This window comes from Camelus dromedarius, chromosome 17 (assembly GCF_036321535.1).
Source record: "Camelus dromedarius isolate mCamDro1 chromosome 17, mCamDro1.pat, whole genome shotgun sequence".
NCBI lineage: Eukaryota > Metazoa > Chordata > Mammalia > Artiodactyla > Camelidae > Camelus > Camelus dromedarius.
In genome coordinates this window covers 39,379,428-39,395,742 of record NC_087452.1, presented here as the reverse complement: position 1 = coordinate 39,395,742, position 16,315 = coordinate 39,379,428, and the positions used below count along the sequence as shown (strand labels likewise).

Sequence of the window (16,315 nt, the reverse complement as noted above, 5' to 3'; positions counted from 1 at the left end):
GTCCCTTGATGAACACGTTGTTTCCAAAGCTTCCAAAAATACCAACACTGCATTTGCCTCTGAAACTGCAGTCAACAGATGTGTACACCCCACCAATGAGAGCTACTTGATTTCACAAGTCTTAACCATATCTATATAAGACAAAAGATTTGCTTTCCAAATACCAATGCCTGAAAACTTCTATTTTTTTTTGCTAATCCCATTTAATATTTTAAAACTCTCTAATAATACAGATCATCTTCTTCTGATAGAAATGTTTCTTGCACATCTATTCTTAAACTTCAATTTTTTTTTTAATTGAGGTATAGTCAGTTTACAATGTTGTGTCAATTTCTGGTGTACAGCACAATTCTTCAGTCATACATGAAAATACATAAATTCATTTTCATGTTCTCTTTCACCATAAAGCTACTACAAGATATTGAATATATTTCCCTGTGCTATGCAGTATAAACTTATTTATCTATTTTATATATACCAGTCAGTATCTGCAAATCTTGAACTCCCAGTTTATCCCTTCCTACCCGCAACCACACTGGCAACCACAAGTTTGTATTCTATGTCTGTGAGTCTGTTAAACTTCTATTCTTGAGAAACACATACTTAAGAGTGGATGTTCATATCTGAATGTTTCACTGACGCCAGCTTAAGAAGATTAATGTGGAAGCAGTGGTCTGCCACCAATTTCATCTAATTATTCTTACAGTTAGTTGGAAGGAAAGGGTGATTAATAAGCACCAAGATGATATGACATGTTACTCATGATAAAGTAACTAACGATACATAGGAAAACTACTCTTGTGAAGAATAAAGAAGCTAACAAGTCTCTTTTTGGTAAAATAACACATACCACTCCTTGTTCAAAGACCAGTCTGTCAGCAAAGACAGGTCAGTTTTAGCAGAGATAAATCTACTGTTCCTTCCATCTATGTGTATTTACGATTAAATGCACCTTTTCTAGGCTCTCGGCAATATTTTTGGCTTGTTCTAAAGCCAACACTTCAGTTTTCCCTTGTGCTCATGGAGTACCACTTGTTGACATATGCATTTCCTTTAAGTACAAAAATCAACTTTCCAAATCTCCATTACTCCTGAACACTAAGGACCCAGGACTGCACCCCAGTCAACCAACCAGGTCCTGAGACCCCTGGCCTGGAGTTTCCTGAGTCACTGCAGAAGGAAGGGCTCCATCAGCCCCACTATCTGCAGAGGGGTATGAAGGTACACTCAGATTATCCAAAGCTCCCACTAACCTTATTACTGGGAGTACTTAGGGCACAATACTTGACGCAGAGAATAAACAGACCAATAATCCTGTACCAGACTGGGGAACATGGTTCTTTTTCTATTCTAGCCATTATTATAAACACTGTTGTTGCAGATTCTTTCCTGCTAATTTTCAAACCATTCATAGGCTGTGAACTTTGTTCAATATAAAGTAGAGGCTTTATAAAAATTGTATCATAGAATTACATTTCGTTCTTCTTCCTTCTAGAAGGTATATACACTTCTTATCTAGTATGGGGGAGGGAGACCATGGAACAGTCATTATTCCTGCTCAAGATGATGTGGTTCTCCAGGGGAACCAAGACAGTTACTGCTGTGGCCTAGATCATCATTTCCACCCAGAAAGAACACTAACGACAAGCGAAGAGCAGTTGAGAAGGTGTAAATATGAATGAAGCACACTTCTATTAACTTCTATCAAAGTGAATGATTTCATTTCTCTTAGCAACTTTAATAAGATTTGTTCTTGCTGCTCACAACGGTATTTATAGCCCACAGGGGATAAACGATGCTTTGAAAAACACCATATTTACTTTCAAAGTCAGAGTAGAGGATTATATGAAGGGAAAAAACACCAGGGCGAATATGTGGGGCCAGAGCTCTCCTCGGGACCCTGGAAGACTGGTGTTCAGAGGAAAGGGACCCACACCTTTGGTTCAAAGACCTGGAGCCAGAGTTGGAGGGGAGGGATGATTCCAACCAAAGGTTGTGCTCTCACTGGATGCCTCTCTAAGATAGCCCCTCTCCCTAAAAATGTCCTCATGAGACCCAGGGTCAAAGGACTGTAACAGAAAGCTGGGCAAAATCTTGGCATTTGTTTCAATCCTCATGTCTCACTAGTAAAACAAAGAGTCCACACCACTGGCATCCCAACACACGCAAGGAAAGCAGTATAAGGAGTTAAGGAAGCACCTGATGACCTACAACAGGACCTCTAGCACAGGGTCAGGGCCCTAGGCACCTGCAGCTTCTATGCTGATCTCGGTAGGTGGCGCCAGAGCAGCCACATGGTCCTAAGCAGGACAAGGCAGAACTGATGAGATCCTGATGAGGTACCAAGTGCCATGACCTGTATCCCAAGCACTGAACACATATCATCTCATTTAATCCTCAACAAAACCCAGAGGTGGCTACAGTTCTTCCCTTTTTATACAGACAAGGACACCGAGGTCAACAAGGTGATGTGTAACTTGTCAAGGATCATCCAGCCCCCCAGTGGTGAAGCTGGGATCTGATCTGTGGGATGGGAGAGCTAGTGCCCCTAGTCACCAAGCACTGATGTCTGGTGACACTGATCGAGCCGGAGAGAGGAGGGAGGGATGTCAGAGTCACCAGTCAGCACACCCCAGGTTAACCAACACCACCTGGGGACCCAAGGACCTAAAGGAGTCTGGAGCATGGGGTGGAAAGAGGCAAAGAAATCCTGATTTGGGGCCACTATTGTAACAATGCCCTCCCTCTTCTCCTGCCACAGTGTGCCCAGCCCTGTGTCACCACCATTGGGATCTCCTGGCTTTGGAAGAGCCTTTAACACAGATCACCTGCTGTAAGACATGCAACCCAGGAAGCAAGATGTAGGTATTACTAACTACTATGAATAAAACAGAAAAACAACAAGGTCTTAGTGTTTAGCACAGGCAACTATATTTATTATCTTGTAATAACCCATAATGAAAAAGAATATATATATGCATAACTGAATCACTATGCTGTACACCAGAAACTAACACAGAATTGTAATCAACTGTACTTCAATTTTTAAAAAAAGATGTGGGTATCAGGCAACTACAGGAAAGGAAAAAAATGAACATCCTTCCCATAAGAATTAAGTTACATACTAGAGCCACAGTTGATAGCCACACTGTTGAGACATGGAGTAATTATGTTGGCTGCAGGGTGAGAAGTGAGGCTCAGTTCATGGGAGAAGCCATCACCGACATCCCACAGACACTGAAGGCCATCCGACTGCACTAGAAGATTATGACAAAAATATTTAACTCCTTCACCCATAACCCCGTAAGCACAGCTGACCTAATTTGTGAGGCCAATGCCATAGTGTATAGATATTTAACAAACAGGGCACTTGAGAGTTCTAATAAAACACAGCATTTGTTGGTAGAGATAATTAGAATTGAAGCAACAAAATTCTTGTGTTTGGCAACAGAGATGAAACAACTTCATTAAAATGTACAGCTTCAGCAAATGAAAGGCAGGAGAGCACTGGACCCTGAAGAATCAGCCTTCTCAAAACTAATTGCTTCAGTGCTTAAAGAGGACAGCTCTGAAACACCAAGGGCACAGCAAGGAAACACCACTAAAAAGTGATCAGCCCTCCCAAAGCGGTTTCACTGTCAACAGAGCGTTATTCTTTATTCTAATATCTGAGGGCGTAAACAGCACTAGAAGACTTCGAATGTCCAGAGTAAAAAGTTTGGCTGGGGTCTCAACAGTCAAGGTAGGAAATACCAGTAACAATCACAAGTAACACTGACCCGTGGTCACTCTCCTCGGCCTTTGGTATGGGTCAGAATTCAGAAGACAACAAATTATAAGACAACAATCAATCCTAGGAGGGTAGAAGCAGTGGAGAGAGTGAAAAGCAGAAACACAAATAAGTCTTATGCACAGGCAATCCATAATCTCTTAGAAATAAACACACAGCAAAGCCTATTGGACACACGGGGCGGGGGAGGGGAGTTTACACTGCCCTGCGGCATGTTCCTGTACTGTGCACATGCTTGCACCTGGTACAAAGGTGCGGGGCACACTAACTCTCCTTTTCATGCATCCTTCTGTATGGCTAGAATCCTAAGATCTGGAGCCTGCAGAAAGGAGACTTCAGAGCATCCAAAGGAAATGAGTACATTTGTAAGGAAGAAGACACTTTCCTATCGCTGATTTTTCACAAGGCTGTCCCACAAGCAGCTCAAACTTAACAGAATCACAGTGGAACTCAGCTCCTTTCTCCTCATACTTCCTCCTTTTCTGTTTCCTCTTTCAATGAACAATGACCCTCCAATCTGCCCAGCTACCCAGCCATCAATTTTGGAATCACCCAGTACTACTGGCTCCTCATCTTCCACATCCAGTCAGCCACAAGGGCCCCTCAGTTCTCCCTGAGCCCCTCTTGAATCTGTCGTCTGCTCTCCATCCTTGCTGCCACTGTCCTCTTTGGCTGGAGCCACCAATCTCGTACTGGTACCTTTACCTCTAGCCTCACTGTTTGGACTGCTAACCAGATTCCTCCTTCCAAAGCGGCAGAGATGAGTCTCCGCTCCTGGGGCTTGCACCTGGGGCCGGAGGCACTAGGACTGGGTGTATCGGAGTCTACAGGAGGTCCAAGGTGGAGGGAGGGCCATTGCTTCCCACAGTCCAGTCTGTGCCCAAAGTCCCAGTGGGATTCAAAGGCCTGAGGTGGGGAAGCCACAAGAGCCAGGACATGACAAAAACAAGGGCACCAGGGCTCTAGTGCTCACCATCCCAGAGAAGCATCACAGGATGATTTTGGAAATAGTTTCAAGACTTATTGAGCCAGAAAATGAATATATGTATGTATATACATGACTGGGACACTATGCTGTACACCAGAAAGTGACAGGTTGTAACTGACTGTACTTCAATTAAATTAAAAAAAAAAAAAAAAAGACTTATTGAGCCAAATACTGACTCCTGAGGGTGAGGAACAGGGAAGGAAACACAGGGTTTTTCCCTGTGTTAGGGTGCAGATTAATTTCAAATTGATTCATTTAGTTACCTCAAAAATATCCAAACATCCACAGGGATTTCCTGCAAAGAAAGGCCAGGATGTGGGATCCAAAGTGGGACTGTTTGGGGTATGAGGAGGTTGGCACTGGGGTACCTGCCACTGGGCCTTTGCTCGACCAGCTGTGAAGCCCTTGAACAGCTCCTCTGCCCTGTGATGAGGGTTAGGGGTGGGGAGAGCTTTGCAGGCTCTGAGGAGAATTAGGAAGAACTTGGAAGCAAGGTCTTCTCCCATCTGTAGCCAAAAACATGTGATCCCCTGACCCTAAGAGCCTGGAGGTATAGACTGAAGTCCCTTCTTTTATTTCTTGCAAGAGAAAAGAATTTTAAAATTGTTTTAAAATCTGAATGAAGGAAACAGTAGAGGCCTTCCAGCAACAAATGCAAGTTATTATTAGCAAAACATTCCAGCTGGCACAGAGGGGAGGCTTTGGATCAGCTGGTACCATCTGCCCATCAGTGTGCTGAGCTCAGCTTCAGAACCTGGTCCTTGTGTAACGCCCAGGGCAGCGTGATGCGGATGCCCTTCCAGTGGGTTCATTGTGTCATGCGGCTTCCCTTTCACATCACTGAGGCTGCTACCAGGGAGCTACCATCCTTCCAGCTCCCAGCAGGGCCTGATACCTGCAGGCAGGCGCAGTGGGCCAGAGCCAACACTGCTCAGGTGGGAGAACGCTGGCAACGGAGCTGAAAGGACACAGCCAGGCCCAGTGTCCCTGGGGATGATGGTGACCCTTCCATGCCTCTGCCCAGAGTGTCAGAAGACTGGCCTATCTGCCCCACTGCACGCTCTCTGAGCTAAATACAGGCCAGATGTCAGGGGATAAGCGAGAAAGAGAAAACACGAGTATGCATCCAGACACAACTCCTCCCACCTTATCCTTGCATCCCCATAACCGTCCAAAGTTAAACAACAACAACAACAACAACAACAACAACAACAACAACAATAAAACAAGAATAAAGCTTTGGCAAACGCATATTCATTCTTAAAAATTCAGGCCAGATGTCGTTTGCTGGGGGCTGGGGGGAAGGCTGCCCTTCTCGCGCTGGACAGTGTTTCCATCACCTTCCTGTGCCTGCCTTCATCACAGCACCTACCACAGACCTTATCTGTTGTTCATTCATTTCCTGACCAATGCTGACCCAAGTCCTTGGAGGGCAGAACTGGGACTTTCAGCTGGGCCTCCAGAGTCCAGGTGGGGAGCCCAGTATGCAGTGGCCACTGGTAACTTAACAAAGGAACAATCTTACTGAAGGTTGCTTGGGTGAATATAGCTGAAGAAGGGCTATACAGCTTGTGGGATTCTCCTTCAATAAATGAACTTGTCAGCAACTAGAAACTGCCTTCAATCAAGCCATCAATAAATATTTACAGAGCACCTAAAATCTGCTATTTAATGGTGTGAAACAGAACTACAAAAGATAGAAAACGATCTTTCTCAAAACATTTTCAATGGTAATGTATTTACTTTTGAATAACATTTCCAATAAGTGATACATTCAGATCTTTTTACTTCAGATGAAATACACAAAATCTCTCACCTGCTACATATTTGTCAAGTACTCATGAAGCACTTCCATCAGCATGGAAAATACACCCTCTAAAATTTTCAAAGACATTGACACAATTTTAATGGTACCCTCCATTAAAGGTAACTGCTCAAAATACAAAGAAATGTCCCAATCTAAAGAGTGAATATATTACATAAGGTAAAAATGAAAGAAAAGATCAATATATGTAATTATACAAGACAGTTTTCAATGACAGCTATCTTCCCTGTGGGATGGGCAAAGTTTTTGCAGTGGAAGTTTACCAAGTGTTGGTCATCATGGTTGTTGTCTTAAAGGAGTCCTAGTAAATCCTATAGGAAATATTTTAGTTGGAATTGGCTGGAAGTTTATTTAAAGCTAGGGTTTCAAGGCACATAAAGAAATGATGCAGTGAGCAAAAAGAAAATTGGGCGAGGAAAGATTAGAGATTCTTGCCCTGCCCCAAGAATCATATTACCAGACTTGGGAAGAATCTTGGAGAACTTTCGAGGTCAATCATTTGATTCCAAAGATTAAAAAAAAAAAAAAAAAAAAAAACTGAAGCCTGAGATGGGAACATAATGGGTAGCGCCAGGGCTTAAACTCAGAAGTGCATCTTCCTTCACCATTACCTCACTTTGCTCTCACAATTCTGGAAATCACATCAGCGTATGTAGAGCAAAGGAGGAGGTAACTTTAAAAACTGGTAACATTTTCTACACACTGGAAAAACACTTTATGCTCTGGTCCCTAGAGCTGCAGATTCAGTTGCCCTTAACATCATCTTTAATAGGTCAATTCTTATCCCTGAACAGCAAGTGGTAGATGGGCTAGGAAATGGGAGAACCTCAACATAATGCCTACTGACCCCCCAACACACTGGAAGCAAATACTTTCTGCGTCTGATAGGATTTTCAATCATCATTTGTTGTAGACGGTTATCTCTACAGAGGCGATCAGAGAGCCTAGCCATCTCTCAGAGTAAATATGTTAAACAAGGAGCCCCTTTTTCCAATGAATTATTCTGAATAGGTAACAAATCAGACATCAGGGGAACTGCAAACACATATATGTGATGTTTAAAAATCAGCAGCATAAGGCAGCCCAGATCTCTGTCACTCATGCTCGAATTTGCCACATTTGGTATTTTATGCATGATCACACTTCTGTTCTCTATCTCCACAACTGAGGGCAATCAGTTTTTCTTTCCTTAGATTCTACTTAGAAAACAGTTTTAGTTGTATAATCATGTTGGAACATTCAATAAGCTCATTTTGGGCCACACAATGATAAAAAATAAAAATAAAAACAAAACTATACCATCTTGGAGAAGCAACTGGTTGCAACGGGATAAAATCATCTCAGGAATTTTTCATGTCTTAGATAATATTTTGTGTCCTTATTGGCATTTTTTCAAAATTAACTGCAAGTGGAAGATTCCCTAGACATAAGCATAAACTGGGGAGTGTTAACATGGGTCATACTGAACAACCATGGGGGAACCAAGGGGTCTGGCTCTGGGAAAAGGGTTGGAAGAAAGGATCAGTAAACCCACAGACCCTGAACATAGGCAGGGCACAGGCTGGGAAAACAAGAATAAGTAAATTCTAGACCACACTGACCACGGGAGAAAGTGATGATATACTATCATCTAATTCTGAAGTCTAAAGGGAACTACTGAGAGCTTAAATTGATTTCTTAGGCCAAGCCAGGCTAGGCATCTCCTAAGAGCCTTGAGACATCAGCTGATTCTCCTCTTCACTATTTCTTCTGGGACAAGCACCCCTGGCAGTCTTAGCTGTATGTGGGCATCCAAGACTCATCTGTGCAATGCCCATGTGGTCACGTCCACTGTTTCTGCATCAAATCAATAATCCCACACATCCATGAAGTCCCTAGAGCTTACGAGTGAGGGAGTGAGGAGGAGGGGACAGGGAAAGCTATCCTGTTTTCATGTTTTTAACTCTTGTCTCCCAAGAGCTTCAGATTTAAGAGCTTAGATGTGAACATGGCTTCATTAAATTTTCCTCATGCAGGTCTGAGAGAAAACCAGCCATCAGAATGAGTGCTAAGAATAAGGGGAAGAAGGAAGGAGGGGAGAGAGGAAAGATAGAATAAAAACAGACTAGGGAGGAAGAGAGAAAGCAAAAAGGGACAGAAAGATTTTCCCCAAGAGGAAGAGTAAGCCCAGGAGGGCTGAACTTAGGGTATAAGCCCTTGTCCGCAGGTGCTAAATCCAAAGGTCTCTGCCTCACAGAGCAGCTATTCAACCTCCGTCTGAAATGAAAAGTGAGTCAACAGACCTAGCACATGTCCAGCCATGGTGTGCCACCAAATAAAAGCTGACCAGCATTTCAGAGCGAGGTGCCCGGAGACAGAGCTCTCATCCCTGCACGTCACCACCACTGTCCAAGCTCAGCCCCCACGTCACCCCTGCCATTCTCAACAGACAGGGAACAGAAAAACAGAGATGCTCTTTAAATTCGGGCACTTCCAGCTGTTTCTGGATTTGTGGAGCCCTTGCGTTGGGATTGCTTCCTTGCTACGGCACTCTCCCCTGTGAGTCAAGTACTGATGTCACAGCCCCTCCTACATGTGAATTCTGATAAGCTGCCAAAGACTAGATGTGTGGTCCCCTTGGGCTGACCGGCTGGCCCGGAATTCTTCCTTTTGTTGGGGTGCATAACAATGAACAACACCTGTGATGGCTGGCATGAGCTTGTGTGGATGGGGGATGCACAGAGGAGGGGTGTCGATCTTTAGGAGACGCCCCTGAGCTTCAGAGACATACACATCCCATTCATGGAGGACTGGATTTTTTGGTGTGTATTCAAACAGAACCTTATCAGCTAAACTTAGAATCTCAACTCACAGGGCAAAAGGAGCAGCTTAAGCAAACCAACCAACCAAACAAAATCAGTTTAGAAAGCAGAAGCAATAATTCACATAGCTTCAGTACTGAAACATTTCATGTCACTATGCTCTGAGGTTCAAGCGAACATCAGCTCTGCCCCCACCAGGCTCTGCACTCCACCAGAGAGAGAGAGATGCCAACGGCAATGACTCTGAGCCACACCATCCAAGTCACTGTCACCAGATTCCACAAAGGCAAAGAGGCAAAAGTTCAGGCAGCTGGAAGCACGTTGTCTAAAGCCATGAAGGTGACAGGGAGCCTTTCCCCAACAGCACGTGGGAGGAGCAGAGCACTTGGCTGCATCATTTTGCATCAGTTGCCTCATCCAGGTGCAGGGCTCGGGGCTTCACCAGAAGCAAGCAGGGAGGGGAGGGGCACTGCCTTTTACAGATGCAGAAACCTATGCCCAAGGAGAAATGATCTGCCCGTAGACTTAAGTTAAGGTCCTCTTTCTTCCCTAACATCCTTTGATGCTCAACCCAAGGCTGTGTCTTTCCAAATGAATCTTTGAATGAGACGCTAAACAATGTCAAATTGTAACAGTGTCTAAGCTTTGTGACTGTATTCAAACAAAACCACTCTGCACAGTCTCAAATATTTATCTATGGTTTGTGGCAAAGGCCACTCAAATGTAAGTTTTAGCAGTATATGGGCATTCCTCATCCACCATCCCCAGAATGTTCACTAATCAAGAATAATATCAAGTTGCGATATAATGTGAGAAAAAAAACCTTCAGAATTCTGCCTTTCTTCAGCCCCCTAAAAGAATGCCAAATACCAGAATCCAGCTGAGTTACCATGAAATCCAACTTTATCACATAAATATTGGAAGGGAAGGAGAAGAGAGTATGTTTATGAATTACCATCCTCATAATCACAGGGTTTTACAATATAGAAGACAAAATGGACTTGGACTGAATGAACGGATTGTAGCTAAAATCTCACATTTTAAGAAAAGGTTCTCATGTGAAACAGTATAAATTTTAAAACGTACACACACAAGCACTGACATACACATGCACAGACATACATAAATCCCTTTACAAAGTACTACGTGGACACTTTGTTAATGATTCATCATTTTGAATAGTCTGCCCAACTGATATCCTTTTGTATTTCAGAAGAAGGTAAAAAGTGAATAATCCCTTCTGCACACAAATGAATGTCATTCCTCCAATAGTCTGTATTGGAGACCAGTGCACGCCAGGCCCGCCCTAGATCCTGACAAAGCAGCCAAAGTTGCACCGAGACACCTGCGAGTAGGGAGCTTCCCATCCAGAGGGTGGGCAGTGCATGTGCTCATCAAGGCATGCCCTGCTCGAGGCATCCCAGGGAGTGAAACCCTGGTAAACTGGGAAGATGAGAGAAGACTTTAGGGAGGAGACGGGAATGGAGCCGGGCAGGGAGCCGCAGCAGATGTGGGGAGGTCTAGGACTCGAGGACGAGCACAGACCATGTGGCTGAGAGATATGGGATGTGGCAAAGGCACACACAGGCCAATGATTCTGAACACTTGGCTAAAACTTTCAGAATCCACGTTAAATCTTGGTTTATCATAAGTGCCGAGGATATTAATTTCTTTTGGTTTCAGTGGATCAAAAACAAACTAGAAATACACTGTCATTATGACTCATGGATGTGAGTCAACATCTCGGCACAGAGTGGGCAGGAGTGGCTCCACGTTACCCCCATGGTCAGCTCCATGGGGCCTCACTCCTGGCCAGGCTCTCTCAGCTCAGCTCACCTCTGAGCAGCCTTCATCGCGTGGCCATGACACCTCCCTTTCTGTTTCCACTTGGCCCTGTGGGCCTCTGGGCATTGACTTCAGACTGAACCCAAATTCACTAGACGTGACCTCTCTGGCTGGAAAGGTCAGAGCTCACTCCTTAGTTATAGCCAACAGAGGGTCCATGCTTTCTGGGGGTTTTGAAGGCACATGGACCCTTCACTATCCCTATCAATAGGCCTCTACCGTGAGTGTAAGACTAACACTGGTACTCATCCTGTTACTACCTACAAACATGGCTAGGTTGTGGAAATGCCTGAAGGCAAAGGGGTAACTGGAGGGATTCTTATGAATTCTCAGAGCCTCTGCACTCTAGGGACAGTCATCAGTAAGCCTTAGTTTTGTTTCCAACTACAAAATCAAACTTCTGTTTCAGACACCACCCTACCTGATAATGACTATTTATCATCTAATCAGAGGTGTTTACTAGGATGAGAAAAGATGTAATGTCTTGTTTTGGTCCAGACGTAAAGTAGCTGGTAATTGTAAATAAAACTCCTTTTTCTCATTCAAAAAAGAAAAAAAAATCAAACTTCTTTTGTAGGAAAGCTCTCACATCATGATACATATGGTTTTCAGAGGTGACGTTAGAAAGAGAATATATGAAACACTGGATGTGAGATGCTGATATCAAATAGCAAAAATGAAAGAACAGCGTATTATTAGCTATTTTTGTTTTTTAATGGACCTCGTGGGCTTCTATGTGCTCTCCAGAAATGCCTCAGAGTTGTGTGGTGGCCGGAAGCCTAAATGAGGTCTCAGAAAAGATAATGGAGTTTTAATGATGGAAATCGTACAAAAATTGAATCTAATCATGTTCCATTAAGCATGCTCTTAGCTCCCATTTTTACTAAATTATTTTATTATGATTTTGCCTCTATCTATTGAAACAACCTTTTATGGCAATTTGACTTGCAGGCACAAATAAGTCTCATTTATTTTCTACTCTGAGCCCCTGTGAGATTAATAAGATGAGATGGATCACCTAAAATTTTACCCGTCCTGCAATCAGGAAGTAGCCATTCAGAGAGATGAGTACTTTGTTTTACATTTATTTGTGAGGAAAGCATTACACTCTAATTAGAGACCTACTCAACAGTAACGCGTCACCTGCCAGAGAGACTGTCTTCAGCCAGGCAGCTCCTTCTCTACCAGTCTTGAAAAGCCACCACTGTCCCCACCTCATGTGCCAGTGGGTCCCGTGCTCCAGGTCACCTCCCCACCTCAGGCCTTAGCCCTCATGCTTGTCTTCCTCCTCCCACTCTTTGAGGGACTCGGATCGTGTGTGGAGTGTCTGGTTATTAATGCTTCCAACAGGACACTCCTGCATAGCCATCTAGAGGCAAGTTCGCTAGTACTTCGTGGTGAGTTGTGAACAATCATGCAATCTGTCAAAGGGGATGCAAACGACTGTCAACAATTATGCAATCTGTCACGGGACACAGCAGGGGGAGATGGGAGAGACTGTTCATTCTGGTCTCTGCAGAGAACAGAAGCACCTGTCACAATATGCAGGTGGGGTTTTCAATATTCGTCCTCAAGCATGTTTACTTCTACAACATGTCATGATGAAAAAGCTATGAAGCTAGAATCACAATTCGCTAATTACATGAGTCTCTGGGCCAAATCCTGATGGAGGCTATTAAGAATTAAAGGACTAATGAGGAAAAACTCACATTTACCAAGAATGGTACCTATGGGAGAAGAGGGTGGGAGAACATTATGTGGTGACCAGACATAAATCCATATCAATTTTCCATTATAACTTTGTATTAAAGTCTGAAGAGAAAGAATAAAAAATCTTATAAAGGAAATGCTTATGAAACAATTTTAGCTAGAGATCATAAAACGTAGTAAGTTCATAACAATCATTAACCGGAAACACCCAATAACACAACAACAATTCTCATAAATCAGGAGACATGAAGAGAAACACATGGAAACACACTAATAAAAGGGTACTACAGGTCATCTCCTTTAGTCTACGACAGGTTATGAGTAAGGCTATACATGACAACATGCTCAGTGAGATACATCTTAGAGACATATGTCAAATTTTGAGCTCTACAGAGAACGAGAGAACAACTTTCAAGTATACACAAAGAATTCACAAAAATTCACCACAGCATACACAAAGTGAGCATCAGTTTCCCCAAAAATAAAAATTATTCAATGCAATTATTCAATACTACAATTAAAAATGCAACAAACTTTCTTTAAATGTTTTTAAAACTCTTGAGGGCAATACAGACTAAAGGTGCCAAGTTTTATAAAAATAAGGAAAATTCTAATGTAACATATTAGAATCTACGGAATACTGCCAAAGCAGTTATCGGAGGGAAATTTCTAGCATTAGACACCTACAACAGTAAAAATTGTAAAAATACCCAATTTTTAAAAGTTAAGGGAAAAATGAAGTGACCAAAAGAAAGCAAAAGGATGAACTTAAAAAGACAGAAGCAGAATTTAATGAATTGGGAGACTTCTGCCTCCACTAGGATATAATAAGTCACACCATCCAATAATGCCACCTCATAGCAATTAGAAATTACAAAGTCATATTTGTAGGAACATTAGAGAGCTACAGAAGCACCAAGAAGTAAGTGAACTAAAATTCCAGAAGGTAGAGAATTTTTCCAGGGTGAACTAACACTTCCTAACATTTTTTCTCCTTAGGGGCATTTGCTGGTTCTGGATGCTGGGTACCTACAGTGGGGTTCCAGTGAGGGCATGAGAAACTAGCAATGATTTTAAAGGCTGTATGGGGCTAGAATGAAAAATAAGAAACTCGACGGGCTTCAATTGCCAAAACAGTATCCCCAGAAGACATCTGATGGATTCTGAAGCCGCACAAGGCTGAGGGACATCTCCCAAGTCAGCGGTACAGGCAAAACTCGGAGATACTGAGAGTTCAGTTTCAGACCACCACAAGAACACAAATAACACAATCAAGTGAGTCACATAAATTTTTTGGCTTCCCAATGAATCTGGAAGTTTATTTGCACTATTCTGTAGTCAATTAATTGTGCTACATATAGCATTATGTATAAAAAACAATGTACATACCTTAGTGTAAAAATGTCTGTTGCTAAAAATGTTAACCATCATCGGAGCCTTCAGCAAGTCATAACCTTTCTGCTGGTGGAGGGTCCCTCCTTGATGCTGATGGCTGCTGACTGGTCATGGTGGTGGTTGTTGAAGGTTAGGGTGGTCGCAACAATTTCTTAAAATAAGACAACAATGAAGTTTGCTGCAACAATGGACTCTTCCTTTCACAAATGATATTTCTGTAGTGTGCAAGGCTGTTTGACAGCATTTTATCCACAGTACAACTTCTTCCAAAACCAGAATCACTCCTCTCAAACCCCGCAGATGCTTTTATCAACTAAGTGTATGTAATACTCTAAATCCTTTGCTGCCATTTCAACAGTCTTCACAGCATCTTCACTAGGAGTAGATTCTATCTCAAGAAACCACTTTCTTTGCTCATCCATAAGAAGTAACTCCTCATCAAAGTTTTATCATGAGATTGTAGCAATTCAGTCACATCTTCAAGCTCCACTTCTAATTCTAGCTGTCTTGCTATTTCTACAACATCTGCAGTGACTTCCTCCACTGAAGTCTTAAACTCCTGAAAATCATTGATGAAGGCTGGAATCCACTTCTTTCAAACTCCTGTTCATGTTGATATTTTGACCTCTTCCCATGAATCACGAATGTTCTAAATGACATCTAGAATGATAAATCTTTTCCAGAATGTTTTCAACTGACTTTGCCCAGATCCATCAGACAAATCACTATGGCAGCTATAGCCTTAGGAAATGCCTTTCTTAAAGAATAAAATATGAAAGTTGAAATGACTCCTTGATCCATGGGCTGCTGAACAGAGGTTCTATTAGCAGGCATGAAAACAACGTTAATCTGGTTGCCCATCTCTACCAGAGCTCTTGGGTAACCAGGTGCACTGTCACTGAGCAGTACTATTTTGAATGGAATCTTTTTTCCAAGAGCAGTAGGTCTCAACAGTAGGCTTAAAATTTTTAGTAAACCACTTTGTAAACAGATGCACCATTATCCAGGTTTTGTCGTTCCATTTACAGAGCACAGGCAGAGTAGATTAAGCATCATTCTTAAGGCCCTCAGGATTTTCCAAATGGTAAATGAACACTGGCTTTCACTTAAAGTCACCAGCTGAATTAGCCCCAAACAAGAGAGTCAGCCTGTCCTTCGGAGCTTTGAAGTCAGGCACTGATTTCTCCTCTTTAGCTACGAAAGTTCTAGATGGTATCTTCTTCCAATAGAAGACCATTTTGTCTACACTGAAAAATCTATTGTTCAGTGTAGCCACCTTCATGAATGGTCTTAGCTAGACATTCTGGATAATCTGCTGTAGCTTCTACATGTGTCAGCACTGGCTGCTTCACTTTGCACTTTGATGTTATGAAGATGGCTTCTTTCCTTCAACCTCATAAGCCAACATCTGCTGGCTTCAAATTTTCTTCCACAGCTTCCTAACCTCTCTCAGACTTCATAGAACTGAGGAGAGTTAGTGCCTTGATCTAATTAGGCTTTGGCTTAGGGGAATGTTGTGGCTGGTCTGAACTTCTATCCAGATCAATACAACTTTCTCCATGCCAGCAATAAGGCTGTTTTTGCTTTCTTATCATTTGTGTGTTCACTAGAGTAGCACTTTTAATGTCCTTCAATAGCTTTTCCTTTGCATGCACAACTTGACTAACTGGCACAAAGAGGCCTAGCTTTCAATCTATCTTGGTTTTCAATATGCCTTTCTCACTAAGCTTAGCCATTTCTAGCTTTTAATTTAAAGTGAGAGGCATGTGACTCTTCCTTTCACTTGATCACCACTGTTAGAGGTCACTGTGAGATTATTAATTGACTTAACTTCGATATTGTTGAGTCTCAGGGACTAGGGGGGCCTGAGAAGAGGGAGAGAGACTGGGAACGACTGGTCACTGGAGCAGTCAGAACACACAAAGTATTTACCAGTTAAGGTTACCCCTTATATATGCTGG

At 42.7% G+C, this 16,315-nt stretch overlaps 1 protein-coding gene across 3 annotated transcripts in view; it reads right to left on the bottom strand.

Moving 5' to 3' along the window:
* Window positions 1-16,315, bottom strand: part of ULK4 (unc-51 like kinase 4) — a 449,508-nt gene that overhangs the window by 213,648 nt on the left and 219,545 nt on the right. Inside the window, exon 32 of one of the 3 annotated variants that reach the window (XM_031470033.2) lies at window positions 14,407-14,505. The exons of the other annotated variants lie outside the window; for them this stretch is intronic. Coding sequence (XP_031325893.1) covers window positions 14,485-14,505 — 21 coding nt within the window. The 3' untranslated portion in view covers window positions 14,407-14,484. Of the gene's footprint in view, window positions 1-14,406; window positions 14,506-16,315 lie in introns of those variants that run through there. 3 annotated transcript variants of the gene reach the window in all.